Genomic DNA, 19,008 nt, shown 5'->3' on the forward strand with positions numbered 1-19,008 from the left:
AACACAGTGCAACTCACTTCTCTCAGTCAACACAATCGCGGACTTACTTATGATATAGACAAGAGATGATCATATAGGAAGAGTATCATCCTCAGTTTCCTAACTCCACTTACAGTGACTTTCTATGTTCCAACACGCTGCTAAATATATGAATCGAAGATCAGAGCCGGTTAGGTTTACTGACATCTGGAGACAAAACAAATGTCCCATCCCCTTAACACTGTCTTAGTGAGCTGTTATTCCCCAGGTGATGTTATTTGTCCTGGAATGAAGAGTTTCAGCTGCCCATGTCCATTCAAGAAGAAGCTCAGAGTGAGTCTGATGCAGGATTGGGGCCACCACATTTGCAGGAGAGTCACAATTAGCTGCTGGCATATGGAACTTGCTTCTCAGGAGGCCTCGAGAAGGAAGCCTGGGAAATAAAAGGGGCCTCCTGCTATATCTTCTTAATGAGAAGAGGAGCTTAACAGGGCAAGGGAAGTGGGTACCTTAAATGGCTTCACTACCAGGTAATTATTATTAGAATTAGCTCTTAGAGATACCTGTTGAGGTTTATGTGGTTGTCTCCTGGGGGAAGGATGTTTGAAAGCCTTGCTTTAGGTTGTTTAGTTTGTACACAAGACTGCATTGATTAGCTTTTTTACTTATCAGTATTTGTTTACCCTTGTTATTCCATGTAAGAGAGTAACTGTGATGTTTCTCTCTTTTTCAGTTCTGTTTTTACAACCTTTTAAGACAGGTTAGGCTGAGGAAAATATTGGTTCAAGGTTACCTCATGGTAGAGTAGGGTTTTGAATCTGGGTTTTCCTGTACTCAGTCTTTATAGACTGCTCCATATTGGTTATTACACTTGAAGGGAGACTTTGATTTGTCTAAACCTAGTAACCTATTTCTGTATGAATGTTATTTACTTATTCCTGTTCCCTGAGTAGTTGTGAAAGGAGAAAAGAAATGCAAAGAAATCTTAAATGCTGTCAATAAAGAAAAAAGTAAAGCACATGTTTTAAATGAATAAAATTACTATAGTCAACAGATACTATTTAATCAGTTATTGATTGAAGCTTTCAAAGTTTCAAAAGCATTGTTGAGGTGCCTAAAGTAACCTTTGAAAAATACTTAGATTTCTATTGCCCAGGGTATATTCCTAGGCCAAATTCCTAATATAATTTGTGGTGAAAAATTTCCCTTGAACTTTTGTTGTTGCTGTTGTTGTGGTAAAAGTCACTGCATTAAAGTATTTAGAAACAATACATTTTCACATGAAGTGGAATGTCTCTTTTTAGCAGATACCTTTATCTTTGCATAGAAGATCACATGTACCCATAGTCTTCCTTTATAAAGCTACAGCCTTTTCTGGTGCAAATTGGAAAAAAAAATGCCTTGAACCTAGGGTAGTATAAAATTAGTAACCTTTCATGACGCTTTAAAGAAAAATATCTAAAACTAAAGACTTAGGATGCTGTTTATATCGTGAGATACTTCAATAATAAGAAGAAGAGTTTGGATTTATATCCCCCCTTTCTCTCCTGCAGGAGACTCAAAGGGGCTTACAATCTCCTTTCTCCACCTAAGGGTGGAGAGCATTACCTCAAAATGGCTACCACAAGAAGTGGAGCAAAACACAATATCTCTCTCCTTCCTTTGCAAAGGAGTTGCAGAAAGAGAATAAAAAGAAATGAAGGAAAGTGGGGGGGGGGGGGAGAAAGAAAACCTGAAAGAAACTTTCATTTTAATGAGGGCAGCTAGTAACAAACTCTGCCTTACAAAGGCTCTGCCTACTTTCTGGAAAGCTTGGCAGGTGCCAGGGCCAGGGGGAAGTATTGGGTGGTGCTATGGTACCTATTGGCAGAATGTTGGGGAGCCCTGCTCTGGGTTATTAGGAAGGGGCAGGAGAAACTCTCTCTCCACACCACTTAACTGGAAACAGTGTTTTCTGGAAAAATGAGGTATTTTTGTACAGCAATACATGTTCCATAGAGTGCAATTAAGAATACCTCAAAAGTATATTTCTGGCTTTTTGAACTCTGGATTGTTTTTGTTTACTGAAAGAAAATGGTTTTGTGGCTGTCTTTTGGAGTCACTGCTAACAGCCCTGTTCAAAAGTTACAGGAAACACACAATTTGTGTACAGCATACCCGTGATTTTCCTTAATGCATGTGCTGAGTCATTCACATATTACATTCAATGCACGTATAGCTGAGCATGTGACTGAAGTGCCACGTTTATCCAGTTACTGGTCCCTGACTTTATTTGTAAAATGAACGTGTGCTGGATCTTCCTTACAAACAGATATATACATACATATGCAGGCTGTACATGCGTTCAATGTAACATGTGGACAGGGCTGGTGAACTAAGAGAAAAACGCTGTAGAACCTCTTCTTTGTTTGTTCTGCCCCTCAAAATTTGACCAGAGTAGGAAATTCACCCCCAGCAGGGGTAGGGAACCTGCGGCTCTCCAGATGTTCAGGAACTACAATTCCCATCAGCCCCTACCAGCATGGCCAATTGGCCATGCTGACAGAGGCTGATGGGAATTGTAGTTCCTGAACATCTGGAGAGCCGCAGGTTCCCTACCCCTGACCCCCAGCCTCTCTTCAGGGATACATGGGACACTTGGTGCCAAAGATTCTCTGGAATGTCATAATTTGTGGTATAAAGTCAGACCTACTGAACTCGGTTACACTTGTGTGTGTGTAAAGTGCTGTCAAGTCACAGCCGATTTATGGCAACTGAGTAGGGTTTTCAAGGCACAATCCAGTAACTGTCCACTACGTAGGCATGCTGTCTAATATGGGGTCTCCAATCTTGTTCAGCCTGGGGGCTATGTTGGAATTCTGAGAATGAGAAGTGAGTTCTGCTGCAAAATGTGGCACTCCATGTGGCACTTGGGCCAATCACAAAATGTTGGAGGCTACAGGCCAGTATTCTCCTAGGGTGGAGGCCGCTCTACTCAGGCCAGAGCATGGTGGCCAGGTAATCCGGTTGACATGGGCCTATGATTTTGAGGGGCCTACTCCCTCAAGTAGAGGCAAAGGGGACCCTTTGGTAAAGGAGGAGGAGGAGTTTGGATTTCTCTCTTGCATAGGCGTAGCTGCTATGGGGACATCCGGGGACAAACACCCCAGGTGCCCCGTGGGAGTCACATGGGGGGCAGAAAAATTGCCCCCACACACTTCGAAGAAGGAGGGGTGTGGCTGGGCCTCGGTGTGACGTGTGTGCGCTGCCCTCTTCCTTCCCAGAAGTGGCTGCCCCCCTCCATGGTGCCCCCCCACTTATTTGAGTTCAGCTGGCTGCAAAAGTAGCCTGGTGGAAACTACACTTTCCAGAAGACCTAGCGAGTGAGTTGGGGCTCGCAAGATCTCCTGGGAAGTGTAGTCCCCACCAGGCTACTTTTCCCACCAGGCTGCAAAAAGCGTCCGGCTGAACTCAGGTAAGAAGGGGGCAAAGGGGGATTTTTAGCACAAAATATTAATATTTTAAAGAAGGTCCATAATAATAAAAGATTAATGCAGAAACAGTATAAACAAATAAATGCTGACAACTGAAACCAACTTGTGTTTTTTCTTAGATCAGTTTTGTGGGACAATGGGAAAAAACATGAAAGCATATGATACATAAACTATATGTATTTAGTGCTGATTACAAAAATATTTATGAGCTGTTTGAAATGGGGCCTACGTTTACTACCTTGTCAACTTTGTATGGCCTGGCTACACCGCGTTGAGTGCACCCTCTAAACCAGGGGCCTTCAAACTCTGGCCCTCCAGATGTTCATAGACTACAATTCCCATGAGCCTTACCACTTGGCCATGCTGGCAGGGGCTGGTGGGAATTGTAGTCCATGAACATCTGGAGGGCCAGAGTTTGAAGATCCCTGCTCTAAACACAAAGAGTGATACCTCTGCGGCTCTTCAGGAGTACCTCCTAACTCCAGTGAGATGGAGAAAAGCCAGGAGTGGATATCTGCTTTTGAAAAGTAGATGGGGGTACCATGTTGGGGTTTACTAGTCAAAGAGCCGAGGCCTCCTTTCAGGAAGTAAGATCCTTATCTCAAGGGAGGCTCCTTGATTGGGCTGAGTTTGAGCGACATGGGATTTTGCTATTTACCGGGTGATGGATTCACTCAGGGAATGGGGCTTTCTACTGTTGAACAGCAATTGTCAAACTCTTCTGAAGAGGATGTCATTTCAGTTTCCAGGCGACTCAGCCTCCGCGCTTCTTTTGATGGTTCTCGGCCTCATCACCCACCCACGCTGACCATGGTGCTAGAAGCCGTGCAGGCCCTCGAAAAGCCAAAGGGTGTTTCAGCCTTCGCTATCAAACGTTACATCCTCCACCAATACCCGGGTGTCGATCCAGTGAGGCTCAAGTACTATCTGAAGCAGGCTTTGGTGAAAGGGATAAGCCAAGGGTATCTGGTCAGGCCTTTCAAGTCTTCTGCGCAGGGTGCTTCTGGAAGCTTCAAGGTAAGAGGGTACCGACTTCAGGCAATTCTGCAACAGTCAGCAATCCAGGGCATATTCATGGCAAGGTGAATGCTGGCTCCTGCTGCCCTAAACTCCTTAAGTTGTCTGGTCTGGGGCTGCTGCCTTGTGTGGGATCCTATCTTGCATACTTTAGACCAGTGAGAGCAAACCTTTTTTGAGACCGAGTGCCCAAATTGCAACCCAAAACCCACTTATTTATCACAGAGTGCCAATATGGCAATTTAACCTGAATACTGAGGTTTTAGTTTAGAAAAAATGGTTGGCTCCGAGGCGTGCGTTACTCAGGAGCAAGCTTGGTGGTAGTCAGTGGCTTTGCTTTGAAGCAACTGTGCAACTCTTCCAATGGATGAATCACGACCCTAGGAGGGTTTACTCAGAAGCAAGCCCCATTGCCAGCAACTGAGCTTACTTCCAAGTAAAGGATAGCGTTTTAGTACTTTGCATGAAAATCAGTGAGGTTTAACAGCGCTTAACAGGGTTACCTTCACTGCTTCCCCAAAACTAGGTCTTAGGTTTAATGCTAATAATTGAGCCCAGTGGCCCAGGCCAGTCTAGATGTGCGTGGGGGGTATTCTGTTTGTGCGTGCCCACAGAGAGGGCTCTGAGTGCCACCTCTGGCACCCGTGCCATAGGTTCGCCACCACTGCTTTAGACATTTAGCAAATGCATTTTGAGAAATGATCGCTTCACATAGTTATATATCTCTCGAGGCTTGCTTATTTACTTTGTTCATAGCCACCTTTCTCGCTGAGACTGAAAGCGGACTGCAGAACAAACTTCCCAAAATAATCAGAGTGTAGCAAGAAACGACCAGTGAACTATTTATTTACATCGTTTGTACCTCCGCTTCTCTTCTCAGTGGCGACCCAAAGTTGCTTATATAATGCTTGCCTTGCCTGGTTTATTCTCGCAACAACCCTGTGTGGTAGGTTATGCTGAGAGTGTTGACTGGTTCCGAGGTCTACTCAGCAAGCTTTCACAGCTGAGTGGAGAGCTGAACCTGTGTCTATAAGATCCTTGGCCAGCATTTCTAACCACTATACCATGCTGGCTCTCTAGCATGCCATAGCAAATTTCCTCACATTTTCCCTGCCCCTCCCTGCCTCCTCCGCCTTCTCTGCCAATGCCACTAGAGGGCTCTTACACATTTTTTTTTAATGTCAGTTACCAATTAAGTCCTCCAGTACCTCTGAGGGGTGGCAGGGAAAATAGTGCTGATGTATGCAGGGCAAGATAACATCTGTACTGGCCAGAAACATCTGGGCTTCCCAGTCCACACAGTAATGATTGTGGTAGTCACAGTATGATGTAGTTGTGCCTTTCCCCTTATTGTCCTCAAAGGCCCCTCCAACCTGCGGAGGGGAATTTGTTAGTGGGCCCAGGCCCCAAGAATGTCCAGTTGTCGTCAACACGAGCCAGGGCTCTTACGGCCCTGGCCCAAACTTGGTGGAATGCACTCCCCAATGACATTCGGGCCTTGCGGAATCTGGTTCAGTTCTGCAGGGTCTGTGAAACAGAGTTATTCCACCGAGCCTTTTCTATTGGGCCTGCTGGGGACCCTTTTTGATATTGTTCTTGATCCTTGCCTGGGATATGACATGTACGCCTGTTCCCTTATATCGTTCAGGATTTTATTTTTTACGCCATCTAGAAATGAACTGGTTTTTAATTGGTTTTAGCATTTATACTTTGTATTTTGTAATGTTGTACTGTTTTTATGTGTTTTCACCATATATTGATTGCAAAGCTGCCCCAGGTCCTTTGGGAGATTGACGGGATATAAATGCAAAGTATTAATTCATTAATTAATTTTTAAAATTGTAGTAAAGCAAGTTTAAGATTTTAATATGTCCCCCAAAGAACTTTGCGCTCAGCTAACAACAATCTACTGGTTGTCCCCAGCCCTAAAACAGTCCAACTATTTTCGACCAGAGCCGGAGCTTTCTCAGCCCTGGTCCCAGCCCAGTAAAACGCTCTGTTGAGCAAGACCAGATTCCTCTGGGATTTATTATAATTTCACAGGGCCTGTAAGATGGAGCTGTTCTGTCTGAGGCAGCAAAAATTTCCATCTTGCTGGCTGGAGCGGTGTGTGTGGTGGGGGTGGGGGGTGGGTGGGAATCACTGAAGGGGATGCAAAATGTAGAGCAGTGTTGGGGTTCTGGTCTTCTTTCTGCAAGGCAGCCTGAAGCATTGAGGGGTACCCACTCGGTTCTTTCAAGTACTTATACTGGAAAAATACTTTATGTACCTGCAGCTAGGGAAGGAGAAAGCCCAACAGAGAAAAGGCCTCAAGAAGAATCCTGATGAGAAACCCACAGTCAAGCTGGAGGGAAAGGCAGCGAAACAGCCCAAAGTCAAAGAAAAATCTCCTAAGCAGAAACTGAAGCGCAAAGGTAAGGCGCGTCTTCTGCGGCAAGTGGGGACCTGTTGTGACTTGTGTGCCAAGGTTTCCCCTGAGGTCCTTGGAGCAGAGAGACGAGGCTTTTCAAAGCTGATGAGTGAGATTGAAGATGCAGGGAAGGTACCAGGCTTGAGCCAAGAAGTAGTCCCACAGCGCCCAGGTTTTGTCTGTCTCTCGCTGTTCATGAACTATTACTGTTGATGGTCATGTATATGGTGCTTATCTGGTTCTCTATGCACAAAAAGAAAAAAGGGAAAAGGGAGGGGGTAGCTTTTCTGTCCCTGGAATCATAATGGAGATGGACTGGATGTTACAATGGTGCTGGAGCAAGCAATATGTGGCCCCACCAAAATATGGTGGGCTTGCATCTGTTGGTGGCTGCGACCCAGGTGTGAACCAATCAGAACCTGCGATGCTGTCAGGTTTACAGGACCACGTAACTCGGCTTGGTCCTGATTGCTAGCCGCCCACCAGGCCTGTAGCATCTCAGTGAAGCTCCTGATAAGTGAATGGTTCCTCTTTGATGTGAAAGGTCTGCCTCTATTGAAACTGACACAATGCAGGTGGTAGGAAGATTCCCAACTCTGGCTAGCAAAATTCCTGGACATTCAGGGCAGGGTTTGAGAAAGGACCTTAGGGAGGTTATAATGCCATCAAATCCATCACCACTCCTAAAAGGAGCCATTTTCTCCAGGGTAACCAATCTCGGTTTTCTGAGTTCAGTTGTCATTCTGGGATCTCTTCAGGCCTCACCTGGAGGTTGGCAATCTTAATAAGTAGGGTGATGTTTACTGACTGGGTCCCTCTCACAGATGACTTGTATTCTCTTTCCTGGCTTGGGTTGCTGTTTATTTTTAATGCTGCTGATGGGCTTCCAAGAAGGAAACTGCAGTTTGGGTGCCGGGTACTATAATGGCAGGGCTTTGCCACACATAAGGTCCTGAGGTAACCCCTGGCCTGTCTCAGGAGCAAAGGGAAGCAAGTCCTGGGATTCTCTGCACAGGAATGATCTCCTGCCTCTCTGTCCTGGACAGTATGGGCCAGAGCTCTGACTTGGGCAGGAAATGGCTTCGGCTTCTTATCGTCTGATCCCTCCCAATTTGTCTTGCAGGTCCTGAGCAGGTGGAAAAGAAGACGTCAAGCACAAAGCCCAGGGTACCTCTTGGCAATGTAAGCACATGGTATTTCTATACCATGCTTAGCTCTACAGCAGTGATTCCCAAAAAGGGTTCCGTGGTACCCTGGGGTACCATGAGCACGTCCCAGGGGTACCATGACAATGCTACCGCCAGCCCCCCCCCCCCCCGAATCAAATGGATTTTGCAGGGGAGTGGGGTTGGAAGCCTCATGGGCTCCCTTTAAACAACACTGAAAAACAGCATTGTTTTATTTGCCTAAATTCGGCATGGATTGTGGGGGGATAGATTTAAAGGGAGCTCTCTCTTTAAATCCCCCCAATCCATGTTGAATTTAGAAAACAAACAACGGGGCTGTCAACGCTGCTTTCCTTCACCTCCCCTTGCTTGCCACTTTTCCTTCACCTCCCCTTCACCTCCCCTGCTTTCCTTCACCTCCCCTTGCTTGCCACTTTTGGCCTGCCACCTACAGGCCAAAAATGGAAAAAACCCTTAAAAATGCAAAAAAATTCAAATGAACCTCAAGGGTTCCCTGAGATATGAAGAGCGAGGTTAAGGGTACCGCAACAGCGAAAAGGTTGGGAAACACTGCTCTACAATCTTGATGAGGATTCACTCCCTCCAGATCCATAGAATGAACTTCGGAGGAATTGAAGTTGGGCTTTGCTAGTGATGCCTTGGAGTCAAGCAGTGTGCATGAAAAAATATATAAAGAGGTCTCCCCTGACATCTGCATGCTGCTCTGGTGAAGTTATTTGGCCCCAAGTCTGCTTCTTTGTGGAAGAACATGCAAAGGATGAATGGCAGAAGGAAAGGGGTTGAGTTTGGGGGTTTTTTAGTTGGTCACAGAGATATGTGGGTTGGGGAACTACCACAGAAAGAAGAGAGAGGGGTATGGAATTCTAGCCAGAAGGCAAACACCGATCCAAGCTGTCTTTGTCAGACAACATTTGGAAGTTCTGCTTTCACAACCAGGAGGGTTATTCTTGATAATGGTTTGGTTGCCACAAAGGTAGGGATACCAGCAGCCAGGTGGGAGCTGGCCTTCTGCTGCTGTGCCCAACCGAGCTGTCCCTGCCCCCAAGCGTGGGCGTGGGGATGGGCAGGAGGCCTCCTGGGGCAGGTGTTATTTTCAGGCGCCATTTCCCCCCAATACCCCTCTGTTCCCAACCTGGATCTGGCAACCTCTCTCCCCCCCCCCGTCCTGCCCCGCCCACATCTCCCACCAGTGGCCAGGGGGAACGTGGCAAAGCTACAGAGAACTATATCCACTTCTCCATTTGAGCTGCAGATATAATATTGGGGATCATCCTCTTGAGAGCCTGTAAATGCTGTGGTCATGACAGCTGTTTTCTTCTTGTAGGGTGGAGCCACAACTTCTGGGGTGGAACCAAGGCCCAAGGCCTCTGGTGAGAAAGCGGCAAAAGCTACCAAGCAGCAAGGTTTGCCAAAGGCCACCAAAGCAATATCGGCCAGTGGCCCAAAGAAGCATCCCCCCAAAACCAAAGCTGAGCTGAAAGGTGTTCCAGAGACCAAGGCCAAAATCAAGTTGCTGCGGGATGAAAAAGCCAAAGGAGGCTCTGTGCCCAAGGGGGCAATTGCCAGAAGTAGGGCTGCCAGTGAGGCAAAGACAGCCCGTGCCAAGGGTCAGGCCAAGGCCAAGAAGGGTACTGGCAGAGAGCAGGTGAAAAAAGAGGCAACTGCTGGGTCTGAGGCCTGATTTGTGGGCCGCTTCAGAGCTAATTGCAGGTGCTCCAAAGAGCCCCGGACAGAATTGTGAAAAGGGGCTTCCAAGTCCCCATGCAGCCGGAAAGATTTTTTTCAGGCCAGTGGGAGATCTGTAGGTCCATTTGTGGGTGAATAGATGGCGCTTGAGCCTCGCCCCCCGAGTCTGCCGTTTTCCCCACTTTGTGGTCCTCATCAGAATTGAGCCTGTGTGTCTGGGAGCTCATCTGATATTAAGTCCCTGGTTGGAGGATTCCTGTTGTGAGCCTCATCAACCTGTAGCAAAAACAGGCTTGCTCAGGATCAGTGGTCAGATTCTCAATGGCTGTTTTAGGTCCGATTTTAAGCTTTTGCATTGTTTAATAAAGTTTGACATTCAGCAAATTATTCCTTGTCCAATGAAGGCCGTTTTCAGCCCCCACGCCCCGCGCACCAAAGGCCATGGCGGGGAGAACAGGCCCCTTTTCCATGCCCTACAGCTACCACACGTTGAGGTCAGTAAATATGCCCGGAAGTTTTCCTCCTTCTGAGCCCTGTGCTCTTCCAGGGTCACCCTTGAGCGCTGATGCGGGACACCTTGGGGAGACACGTGGAGTGACCTTCTCCCACAATTTCTGCTTACCCGAGTCCAGGGGCTTGGAGGCGGGTGAATGTCCACCTCATTTATCATTGTGAAGATCTCCTCTGATTCTGGAGCAGGGGAAGCTGGGGGCAATAGCCGCTCATCCGCTCCAAACCATGTGGCTCTCATGATTTTTTTAGGGGGGGGGGGATGATGTTCCTGTTTTCCCCGACAATCCTTTCGAGCACCTCCTAGAAGGGGCAGGTCGCCCTATTGTTACCCGACACCCCCTGTTGTGTTTCACAACACAGTTGTATTCTTGCCGCAGTGTCTTGGTCTTGGTGCGGCATTTGATGGCAGTCCTGCTGTGACCCCTCCTCTCTGCAGCCACCTTCTCAAAAACATCAGTGTTCCTATGGCTTTTGGTAAGGGCTCGCTGGACTGCCCTCTTGCCCCAGATCCCGAGCAGGTCCCTGGTTTCCGCCTCCTTCCACGCGACACCTCTCCCTGGTCCCTTGGCAGAGAGCCTGCCATAGATCCTTCCAGGCAACACCATGAGCAGAAAACGTGCTTGGGGGAGTGTTTTGGAAAGGGCGGGATGCAACGGTTGGCGGTTCAGCAGAGTTGAAAACTGTTATGACGTCAGGTGGGGCGATCAGGGGGCTGGGTGGGAAAAATGAACTGGTTCTGCTCCCATGGTGTTTGCACGGTAGCAGGCTCACCACGGGATTTTTTGAAAAGAATCACCAAATTGGTGATTTTTGAAAATCCCAGGATGAGGGGCAATTTCGTGGGGCAAACCCACTTTAGGACAGGGAGCCATGCGAACCTCTTGGTCAAACTGGGATATTTCCCTTGCTCAACCCCAGGATATTTGGACCGTGCAGAAACAACCTCAGTCTCGCCATCCTTTCGTTATTGCAGAAACACAATTTTTAGCTTGCTCAAACAAGGTTGGTGAAGGACTTTTCAGCGAGGAGTTTCGGGTGGGGGAAGCACTCTGTGCATGTTCAGAGGCGTCCTGAATTGAGGGGTGGGCTAATGAGAGAAAATGGGCTGAAATACGGAGCGTAGGGGGTTGATATGAATTTGAGCCTAGGTGGATCCTCTTTCTTAATGGGGGAACCTTCGCTTAAAAATATATATATTTTTATACACACACACCTTTTTTTTAAATTAAAAAATAACTGGTTTAGTTGACCCCGCGAAAGGCACTCTAAACACGCACAGCAGCCCCCGCTGCGCTGTTCATTCTTCGCGGCTCTCTTAACGCGGGAAACCATCGACGCCGTACGGCCACGCCCCCGCCACGCCCATCTACCCCGATTGGTGAGCAGTGACGCCATGAGGCGTGGCCACCGCGCGGTGGCGGGCGTAGCCAAGCGGCGCGCGGCGGCGTCAGAGGCGGTGGCGGCCGGGCTTGCCAGGCACCCACCAAGATGGCGGCGTCGGTGGGGGGCGCCGGTGGCCCTCCGCGCTTTTCGCTCCTGGTGGTCTTCGGGACCGGGGGCGGCAGGCCCGGCCTGCGTAGGGCCGTGTTGGGGGCCGTCAGAGCCGGTGAGGGAGGCGGGCCGTCAGTGGCTCTTGGGGGACCGGAAGTGGAGTGGGACTATCTTGGGCGGGGGTTGAGTATCTGGTCTATTGATGTGATGGTTTTTTATGTGTGTAGTAAATGTGTAGTAAATGTGAGGTTTAGGGGGGCGTAGGGAGAGCTTTCACTGGTTCCCCCGTTAAGGCTGTGGATTGGGAACCTCAATTGACGGGAGGGGGGCTAAGGGGAGAAATTGGGCTGAAATACGGGTGGGTGGGTTTTGATATGAATTTGAATATAGGAGGATCCTATTGGGCCTCACATAGGAGTTTGGTTGGAAGGGAAGTATGATGTCGGTATGATACTGGTTTGGTGTTGTTGGGGGAAGCAGATACGAAAGATAGTTGAAGAGTCAGATATAGTAGAGCAGTGGTTTCCAACCAGGGGTGCATGCAACCCCCCTCCCCTGGGGTACTTGCTATAGTATTTGTGGGTATGTGACAAAGATTATGTAATGGGTTTGCTAATAGGGGATTACAGTTTTAGGGAAATGGGCTGCCAAGGGGTGAAAAAGATTGGGGACCACTTGTGAAAAAAGGTTGGGGGCTACTGTAGTAGAGGGCTATGTCAAGGAAGAACTGAATGGAGGATATGATCTTGTAAGAGGGAGGATCTCTTCCCTAATCTCTTATGCAGATGGTGGAGTTTTGCTGGTGGGAACAGAGAGGAACAACTATGAGGGAAGCTAATGGGAATGGATGGGGCAAGGCTTGGAGGAACTGAAGCAAAGCTGTTGCTGCTTTGAACCGCCAAACAAGTAATTTTTTTAATGCTCTCTGTTCGTGATGTTGTGAGAGGTAGGAAGGGGGATTTTTTTTTGTAAGAGACTTGGGGGTGGGGGAGTAGAAAGCAGGCTCAATGGAAGTACTTATGTTATTAAAAGATTCAGGATGGCCTTGAGAAATTATCCAAGTCGTTTTGCCACTGATTGATGGGACATACATCTGGAAACATGGATTATTACATGCTGGATTTCAGTGTGAGCCAGTTTCAATGGTGGAACACCCATGATTTGTGTTAATAGGAAACATCAGGCCACACAAGATATAAAGGCTTCCCATTTGCAGATGAAAAATACCTGTAAAGAATATGTCTGGCTGTGTTTACTTTGGTAATTTTGTATATATGACCACTGAGGAAGGCCACATAGGTTAGAATACAAATGGTCCTATGTTGTTCATTTATAATGATAGTATCATTAACAGTATCTGAGATCTTTGTAATGGTTCATATTGATGTTTTAAAATGTGCAGCCTGAGTCCCAGGCCCTGTGTTCTTTACAAACTTTTTTGTGTACACCATATACTATTTTGTTATAGATTTTATAGGTCAATCTTTGTGACTCCCTGAGAAATTGTGCCAAATGACAGCTGGCCTTACCTTTCTGGGTCTAACCTGAACATATGATGCTGGTTTCTAATGCTGACAAATTCAGGCATTTTAATACATTCACAAAGTGGGTAAGAGCATGCAATGAGAATATTCAGTTCAAAAAAGTGAAAGCTCTGCCTAACATGAAATGGGGCTGGGTCCCAAAGTTCATCAGTCCTTGCCTTTGGCAGGTCAAGCCCAGATGCTCCCTCTTCAGTTATCAGAAATGAAAACCAGAGAGCTGGTAAACTGAGTGTGCCTTTCATCCTTGCCTGTTGTTTTAGTACCTCCAACTCTTGTACTCAGACTCATCTTTGCCATGTCGAGAAGATAGTCCAGGGCAGCTGCTTTGAACCCCCTCCTCTCTTGTAACTCTGGGGTCAAGGGGCATGTTTTCATGCTGGGGTGAGTCAAGTTTTTGTGTCTGGCTTTGTGCTGCTTTACTCCACACAAAGGAACCATTTTCCTCCAGACCCTCTTGCTGGGGGGCGGGGGGGGGGGCGAGGACTCCAGTTGGCAATCACAGTTCACCCAAATGAACAGATGGGAGATGTTCAAGGCAAGCCTGTCTGGGGCGTTCTCTTCTTTGTGTTTCGTTTGTCCTGAGAAAGCAAGTTGCTTCGTTAGCTGCTTCTCCGAGAGTCCTGGGAAAGAGTTTCCCTTAGCTGGAGGGCCTCTTTTTCTCGCGCGTGGCTGAGTCACTTCTGCAAGGTGCATGCACCCTGGCAGCCAGCAGCGCACCTGTTGTGGAACGTGCCTCCTGGCAGCTTTGCTAGAAGAAGCGGCTTGTAGTAGCTTGCATTGGGGTGGCTGAAGGATTTGTGGTGTCTGCTCTGCCTGCTGAACCTCTCAGGGTGCCAAGATCTGCGTGATTCACCATTTTTGGTTCTGTTACATTATCAGAAATTGTGCGCAGGGTTTTTTATTCCCTTGCTTTTGGTTTAAAAGAAGACCTTCTAGCCCAGCAGTTCTCAACCTTCCTAATGCTACGACCCTTTAATACAGTTCCTCATGTTGTGGTGACCCCCAACCCCAACATTTATCCATTTTACAGATGGAGAACACTGATGTTCTCTTAGGCGACCCCTGTGAAAAGGTCGTTCGACCCCCAAAGGGGTCCCGACCCCCAGGTTGAGAACCACTGTTCTAGCCCTCATGGTTGTAGCCTTTGAAACCTGCCAGGCTCCAGTGCTCACAAGCTGGAAAGTCCATGGCTTGTATGATGTCTCCCTGTTGGCCTCTATTTTGTATGTATGGATCCATGTGATGTGACTTCTCGTCCCTTGACTCTGTTCTGAGCAATGTGTGCTCTCACCTTCTCCACCTCTGATTAAAAGAATAACATAAATATTGTCTGCATGATATGTACAGTTTGTGAAGAATCTTGCCTCTTTTTAACTCACTAGATAACCTTAGAGCCAGCATGGTGTAGTGGTTAAGGTATCGGACTGGGACCTGGGAAACCCAGGTTTGAATCCCCACCGTGCCATGGCAACTGTCCTTGTAGAGCAAGGGAACATGGGGGCAGGGCTGGGTGAAGGTTTGTCAAACCCAACCATGGAGGAACATCTGTGTGAAAAGACCCCGTTTCAAAGACAAAAGCCATGTTGTCTTTTTACGCAGGTTTCTAGGGTCATTGGCGACATTAATGTGTTAAAAGGATTGTGTGATGGAAGAAAGACAATGTAAGGCCACACCTGATCAGTGGAATGTCAACCGGCTTTCCTTGCTCTCTTTAAAGCTGTCCTCTGTATCAATGAGGGCTGGGGCTTTAAAAATAAAAAAGAAAGCTAAGATTCTTGGGATGCCAGATCATAGCAGTCATTGTGCAGGTGTGATCCACAGGCCTTGCTTCGAAGAAGCAAGAGTTGATTTTTGTACCCTGCTTTTCTCTACTTTTTTAAGGAGTCTCAAAGCAGCTTACAAACTCCTTTTACCTTGTGAAGTAGGTGGGGCCTAGAGAGTTTGGAGAGAACTGTGATTGGTCCAAGGTTGCCCAAAAGGCTTCATGAGGAAGAGCAGGGAGACACACCTGGTTCACTCTTATGCCCTTATCATGCCTGCTGCTGCTGTGCTGGTCCTGGCCAGGATTCTTCCAGCCTTCTGGACCGGTTCACATTATCATCCCAAGCAGCGTTACAACCTTCTTAGCCCATAGACTTTAGCAGGCAGGTCGGCGGCGGGGGGGGAGGGGGGCATCAGACACTCCTTGCTGGCTTGTTCACCCTGGTGGCAGCCAGATTTTGGCCAGGAGCTGAGCTGTGAGTTCTCTCTGGATGCATTGACTCAGGGCTGACTCAAGCAGCTTTCCTGGAAGGCTGAAGCATTGCTGACCACTTGCGTGGCCCGGGGAGTTGGCAGGAAGCTGGCTGTGCCAGAGTGTGTCATAGAAGTTCTGGGTATGAACGTTCTGGCCTGGAAAGGTCTCCTCGGATGGGCTCTCTCCTTTTAGAAGGAAAGGAACGCCCATTGCTGGCACTTGGATGCTTGGGATCCCTGAGCCAAGGGTAGGGCTGTACTTTGGGCCTGCATCCCCTTTTCTTTCTCCTGAGGAAACCTAGGGACACTTCAGTCAAAACACTTTTTACAAAGCTTTGTTGGCCTACAGATTAAAAGAAGAGTTTGAATTTATATCCCCTCTTTCTCTCCTGTAAGGAGACTCAAAGGAGCTTACAATCTCTCCCCCACCCCCCAACAAACACCCTATGAGGTGGGTGGGGCTGAGAGAGCTCCAAAGAACTGTGACTAGCCCAAGGTCCCCCAGCTGGCAAGTGTTGTAGTGCACAAGCTAATCTGGTTCCCCAGACAAGTCTCCACAGCTAAAGTGGCAGAGCGGGGAATCAAATCCGGTACTCCAGATTAGAGTGCACCTGCTCTTACCACTACACCACGCTGGCTCTAAAGCTATTTAGAAATACAAAACACACAGCTGTAAACTCCTGAGCAATCCAGGATATGTTTTCATCAATGTCATCTTGTGCTGGAGTAAAAACTCTGGGCTGGAAGGTTTCAGTGTTTCACTTGTAATCCAAAGAGCAGCCCTGTAAGGTAGGCCAAGGTTATCCCCTTATTGGAGAGAGAAGGGCAGCTGAAGTTGAGTGGGGGTGACTGAGGCAACCAAGTAAAGTGAGAATTGATCTGGTAATCTCCTGCTTTGCTGCTTGCTCCCTTGGTTTTGTGGCCAGCCTTTCGTTCGTTTCTTTGGGTCCAGATCTTTGCAGTGCTTTTATGAGGGAGGCCCACTTGAATGGGGAGGCTCGATAGCGCCGTGCTACAAAAGGAGGCAAATGTGTAGTTCAGCTTGCTTTTTAAACAAAAGCTTCTAGTCCTTGTGGCTGCAGAAATGTGTCTCTCCGTGTGTGCCTTTAGTGGTGGTTTTTGCTGCTGGTTTGCTTATAAATTGAACCATTAGGGCTGGGGAGACCTGGGTACTCACTCATCCACAAAGCCTTTGAACCAGTCATTAGCTTACAAAGGGGGTTGAGGGGCGGGGGAACTGCTTAAAGGGAAAACCAAGGTGGGAATAACCACTTAAAATGTGTGGTTTGTGGGGCGTGTTGGTAATGTAGGTCAGATTGAATTGGTTATTCAGCTTTGAGAACTGGGCTTAGATGTCTAATCAGCTCTTTACTTTGGCCTCCTGCTCTTTTTGTGATTCCCTGGTTTGAAGAGCCTTGTGGCAGCGGCCTCTTTCCCCATCTGCTGAGATGGCTTCCTTGTTAAGCGGCACTTCCTCTGACACCAAACAGGAAGCAGCTGCAACGGGCCTCTCATTCCAGGGTTCCTTGTGTTTTTTTCTCTCCCCCCTCCCCCGCCCCCTTAAAGCCAGGGGCTTAAGATTTGGGAGAGGGCAGTTAATATTTCTGTCATGTGAGTGTCTTGGGACTCCCGCTGTTAAGAACTTTGCTGTTGCAGCCTCCTTTTCTTCCCGGTCAGAGCAGCTCTTTGTGTCAGGGCTGAAAGCTTAGTCTTGGGAGTCAGCTGGCGATTTTGCAAAGCCTTCGTGTTGTGGCAGCGGTTGTAGTGTGTAGGTTTAAATTTTTGCACCCCTCCGCCATGTGTACATATTAAAGGTTTGTGACTTCTTGGCTTTGGCAGTGACTTGCAAGATCCTATGAGGTCTCTCTTGCCCCTCATATATACATATTGCCCAAGTGGGCCCCTCCGTTCCTCCGAGGGGAACCTCCTTGAAATCCCTGGCCCGAAAATTATCCGGCTGGCCTCGACAAGGGCGGGGCCTTTTTGGTCCTGGCCCCTACCTGGTGGAATATGCTCTCGATTGAGATCAGGGCCCTTCGGGACTTGAGTAGCTTCCACAGGGCCTGTAAGACAGCTGTTCCGCTGGGCTTTCCCTGTTGGCCAGCTGGGCTAACATCTACTTTTCTGGCCTCCTGGGGGGTGGAGGGGAGACATTTTGGGTTTTAGCAAGTTGGCATCTGGAGCTGAGTAATTTTATAATTCTTCTTAATTTTAAAAATATTTTATGCTTTTATTGTATGGCTTTATGTTGTTTATTGCCGCCCTGAGCCCCTTGGGGAAGGGTGGGATATAAATCTTAAAATAAAATAAATACCCTTTAATGGCATAGTACAAAGATTTACAACAAAATACACAAATTAAAAGACAGAGTACAGAGCTAAGACTGTTTGTTTATGACCGTGCATAAAAACCTGGCCCTTTGCTCTAGAGCAGTGGTGGCGAACCTATTGCACGCGTGCCAGAGGCTGCACTAAGAGCCCCCTCTGAGGGCACACACACATATCTAGGCTGGCCTTGCTTTTGAGTAAACCCTCCTAGGGTCGTGAGTCACCCATTCGAAGCATTGCACGGTTGCCTCACCAAGCTTACTCCTGAGTAATGCGTGCCTCAGAGCAAACTGTTTTTTTCTAAATTAAAACCTCAGTATTCGGGTTAAGTTGCCATGTTGGCACTTTGCGATAAATAAGTGGATTTTGGGTTGTAATTTGGGTCTCGAAAAGGTTAGCCATCACTGCTCTAGAGCAGTGATGGTGAACCTTTTCGAGACCGAGTGCCCAAATTGCAACCCAAAACCCACTTATTTATTGCGAAGTGCCAACATGGCAATTTAACCTGAATACTGAGGTTTTAGTTTAGAAAAAACGGTTGGCTCCGAGGCTTGTGTTACTCAGGAGTAAGCTTGGTGGTAGTTGGTGGCTTTGCTTTGAGGCAAACGTGCAACTCTTCCAATGGGTGAATCACAACCCTAGGAGCGTTTACTCAGAACATGTCCCATTGCCAGCAACCGAGCTTACACCCAGGTAGAGGATCAAGCTTTAGTTCTTCGCATGAAAATCAATGGGGTTTAACAGAACTTAACAGGGTTACCTACACTGCTTCCCCAAAACTAGGTCTTAGGTTTAATGCTAATAATTGAGCCCAGCAGCCCAGACCAGCCTAGATGTGTGTGGGGGGGGGGGGGCGTGCCCACAGAGAGGGCTCTGAGTGCCACCTCTGGCACCCGTGCCATAGGTTCGCCACCACTGCTCTAGAGCATCCGTGGATTTGTTGTTTAACAGATAAACAGCCTTCTGCTGGTCTGTCTGGCACTCTTGCCCCTCATAACTGGTTATCAGCAAGTTAAGCAAGCTCATAATTGTCTGCCATTCTAGCTTTTTATGCAAAAGCTGGTCTCCGTCCCTCTAAAAAGTCTAAATGGATAGCTGAGAAAGTGGTGCATCTCCCAGGAAATCACTCGGGTTTGAAGCTGCTGA

At 47.8% G+C, this 19,008-nt stretch overlaps 2 protein-coding genes across 2 annotated transcripts in view; one reads left to right on the plus strand and one right to left on the minus strand.

The window, feature by feature from the left end:
- ZP4 (zona pellucida glycoprotein 4) overlaps positions 1-4,264 on the minus strand; it is a 28,647-nt gene extending 24,383 nt beyond the window's left edge. Inside the window, exon 1 of the mRNA XM_048497806.1 lies at positions 4,252-4,264. Within this exon, the coding sequence (XP_048353763.1) occupies positions 4,252-4,264 (13 nt within the window). The remainder of the gene's footprint in view (positions 1-4,251) is intronic.
- Positions 4,265-11,684: 7,420 nt separating this feature from the next.
- Positions 11,685-19,008, plus strand: part of MAP1S (microtubule associated protein 1S) — a 38,522-nt gene continuing 31,198 nt past the window's right edge. The window contains exon 1 of the mRNA XM_048496391.1: positions 11,685-11,871. Coding sequence (XP_048352348.1) covers positions 11,754-11,871 — 118 coding nt within the window. The 5' untranslated portion in view covers positions 11,685-11,753. The remainder of the gene's footprint in view (positions 11,872-19,008) is intronic.

The sequence above is a fragment of the Sphaerodactylus townsendi genome, linkage group LG05 (genome assembly GCF_021028975.2).
Source record: "Sphaerodactylus townsendi isolate TG3544 linkage group LG05, MPM_Stown_v2.3, whole genome shotgun sequence".
NCBI lineage: Eukaryota > Metazoa > Chordata > Lepidosauria > Squamata > Sphaerodactylidae > Sphaerodactylus > Sphaerodactylus townsendi.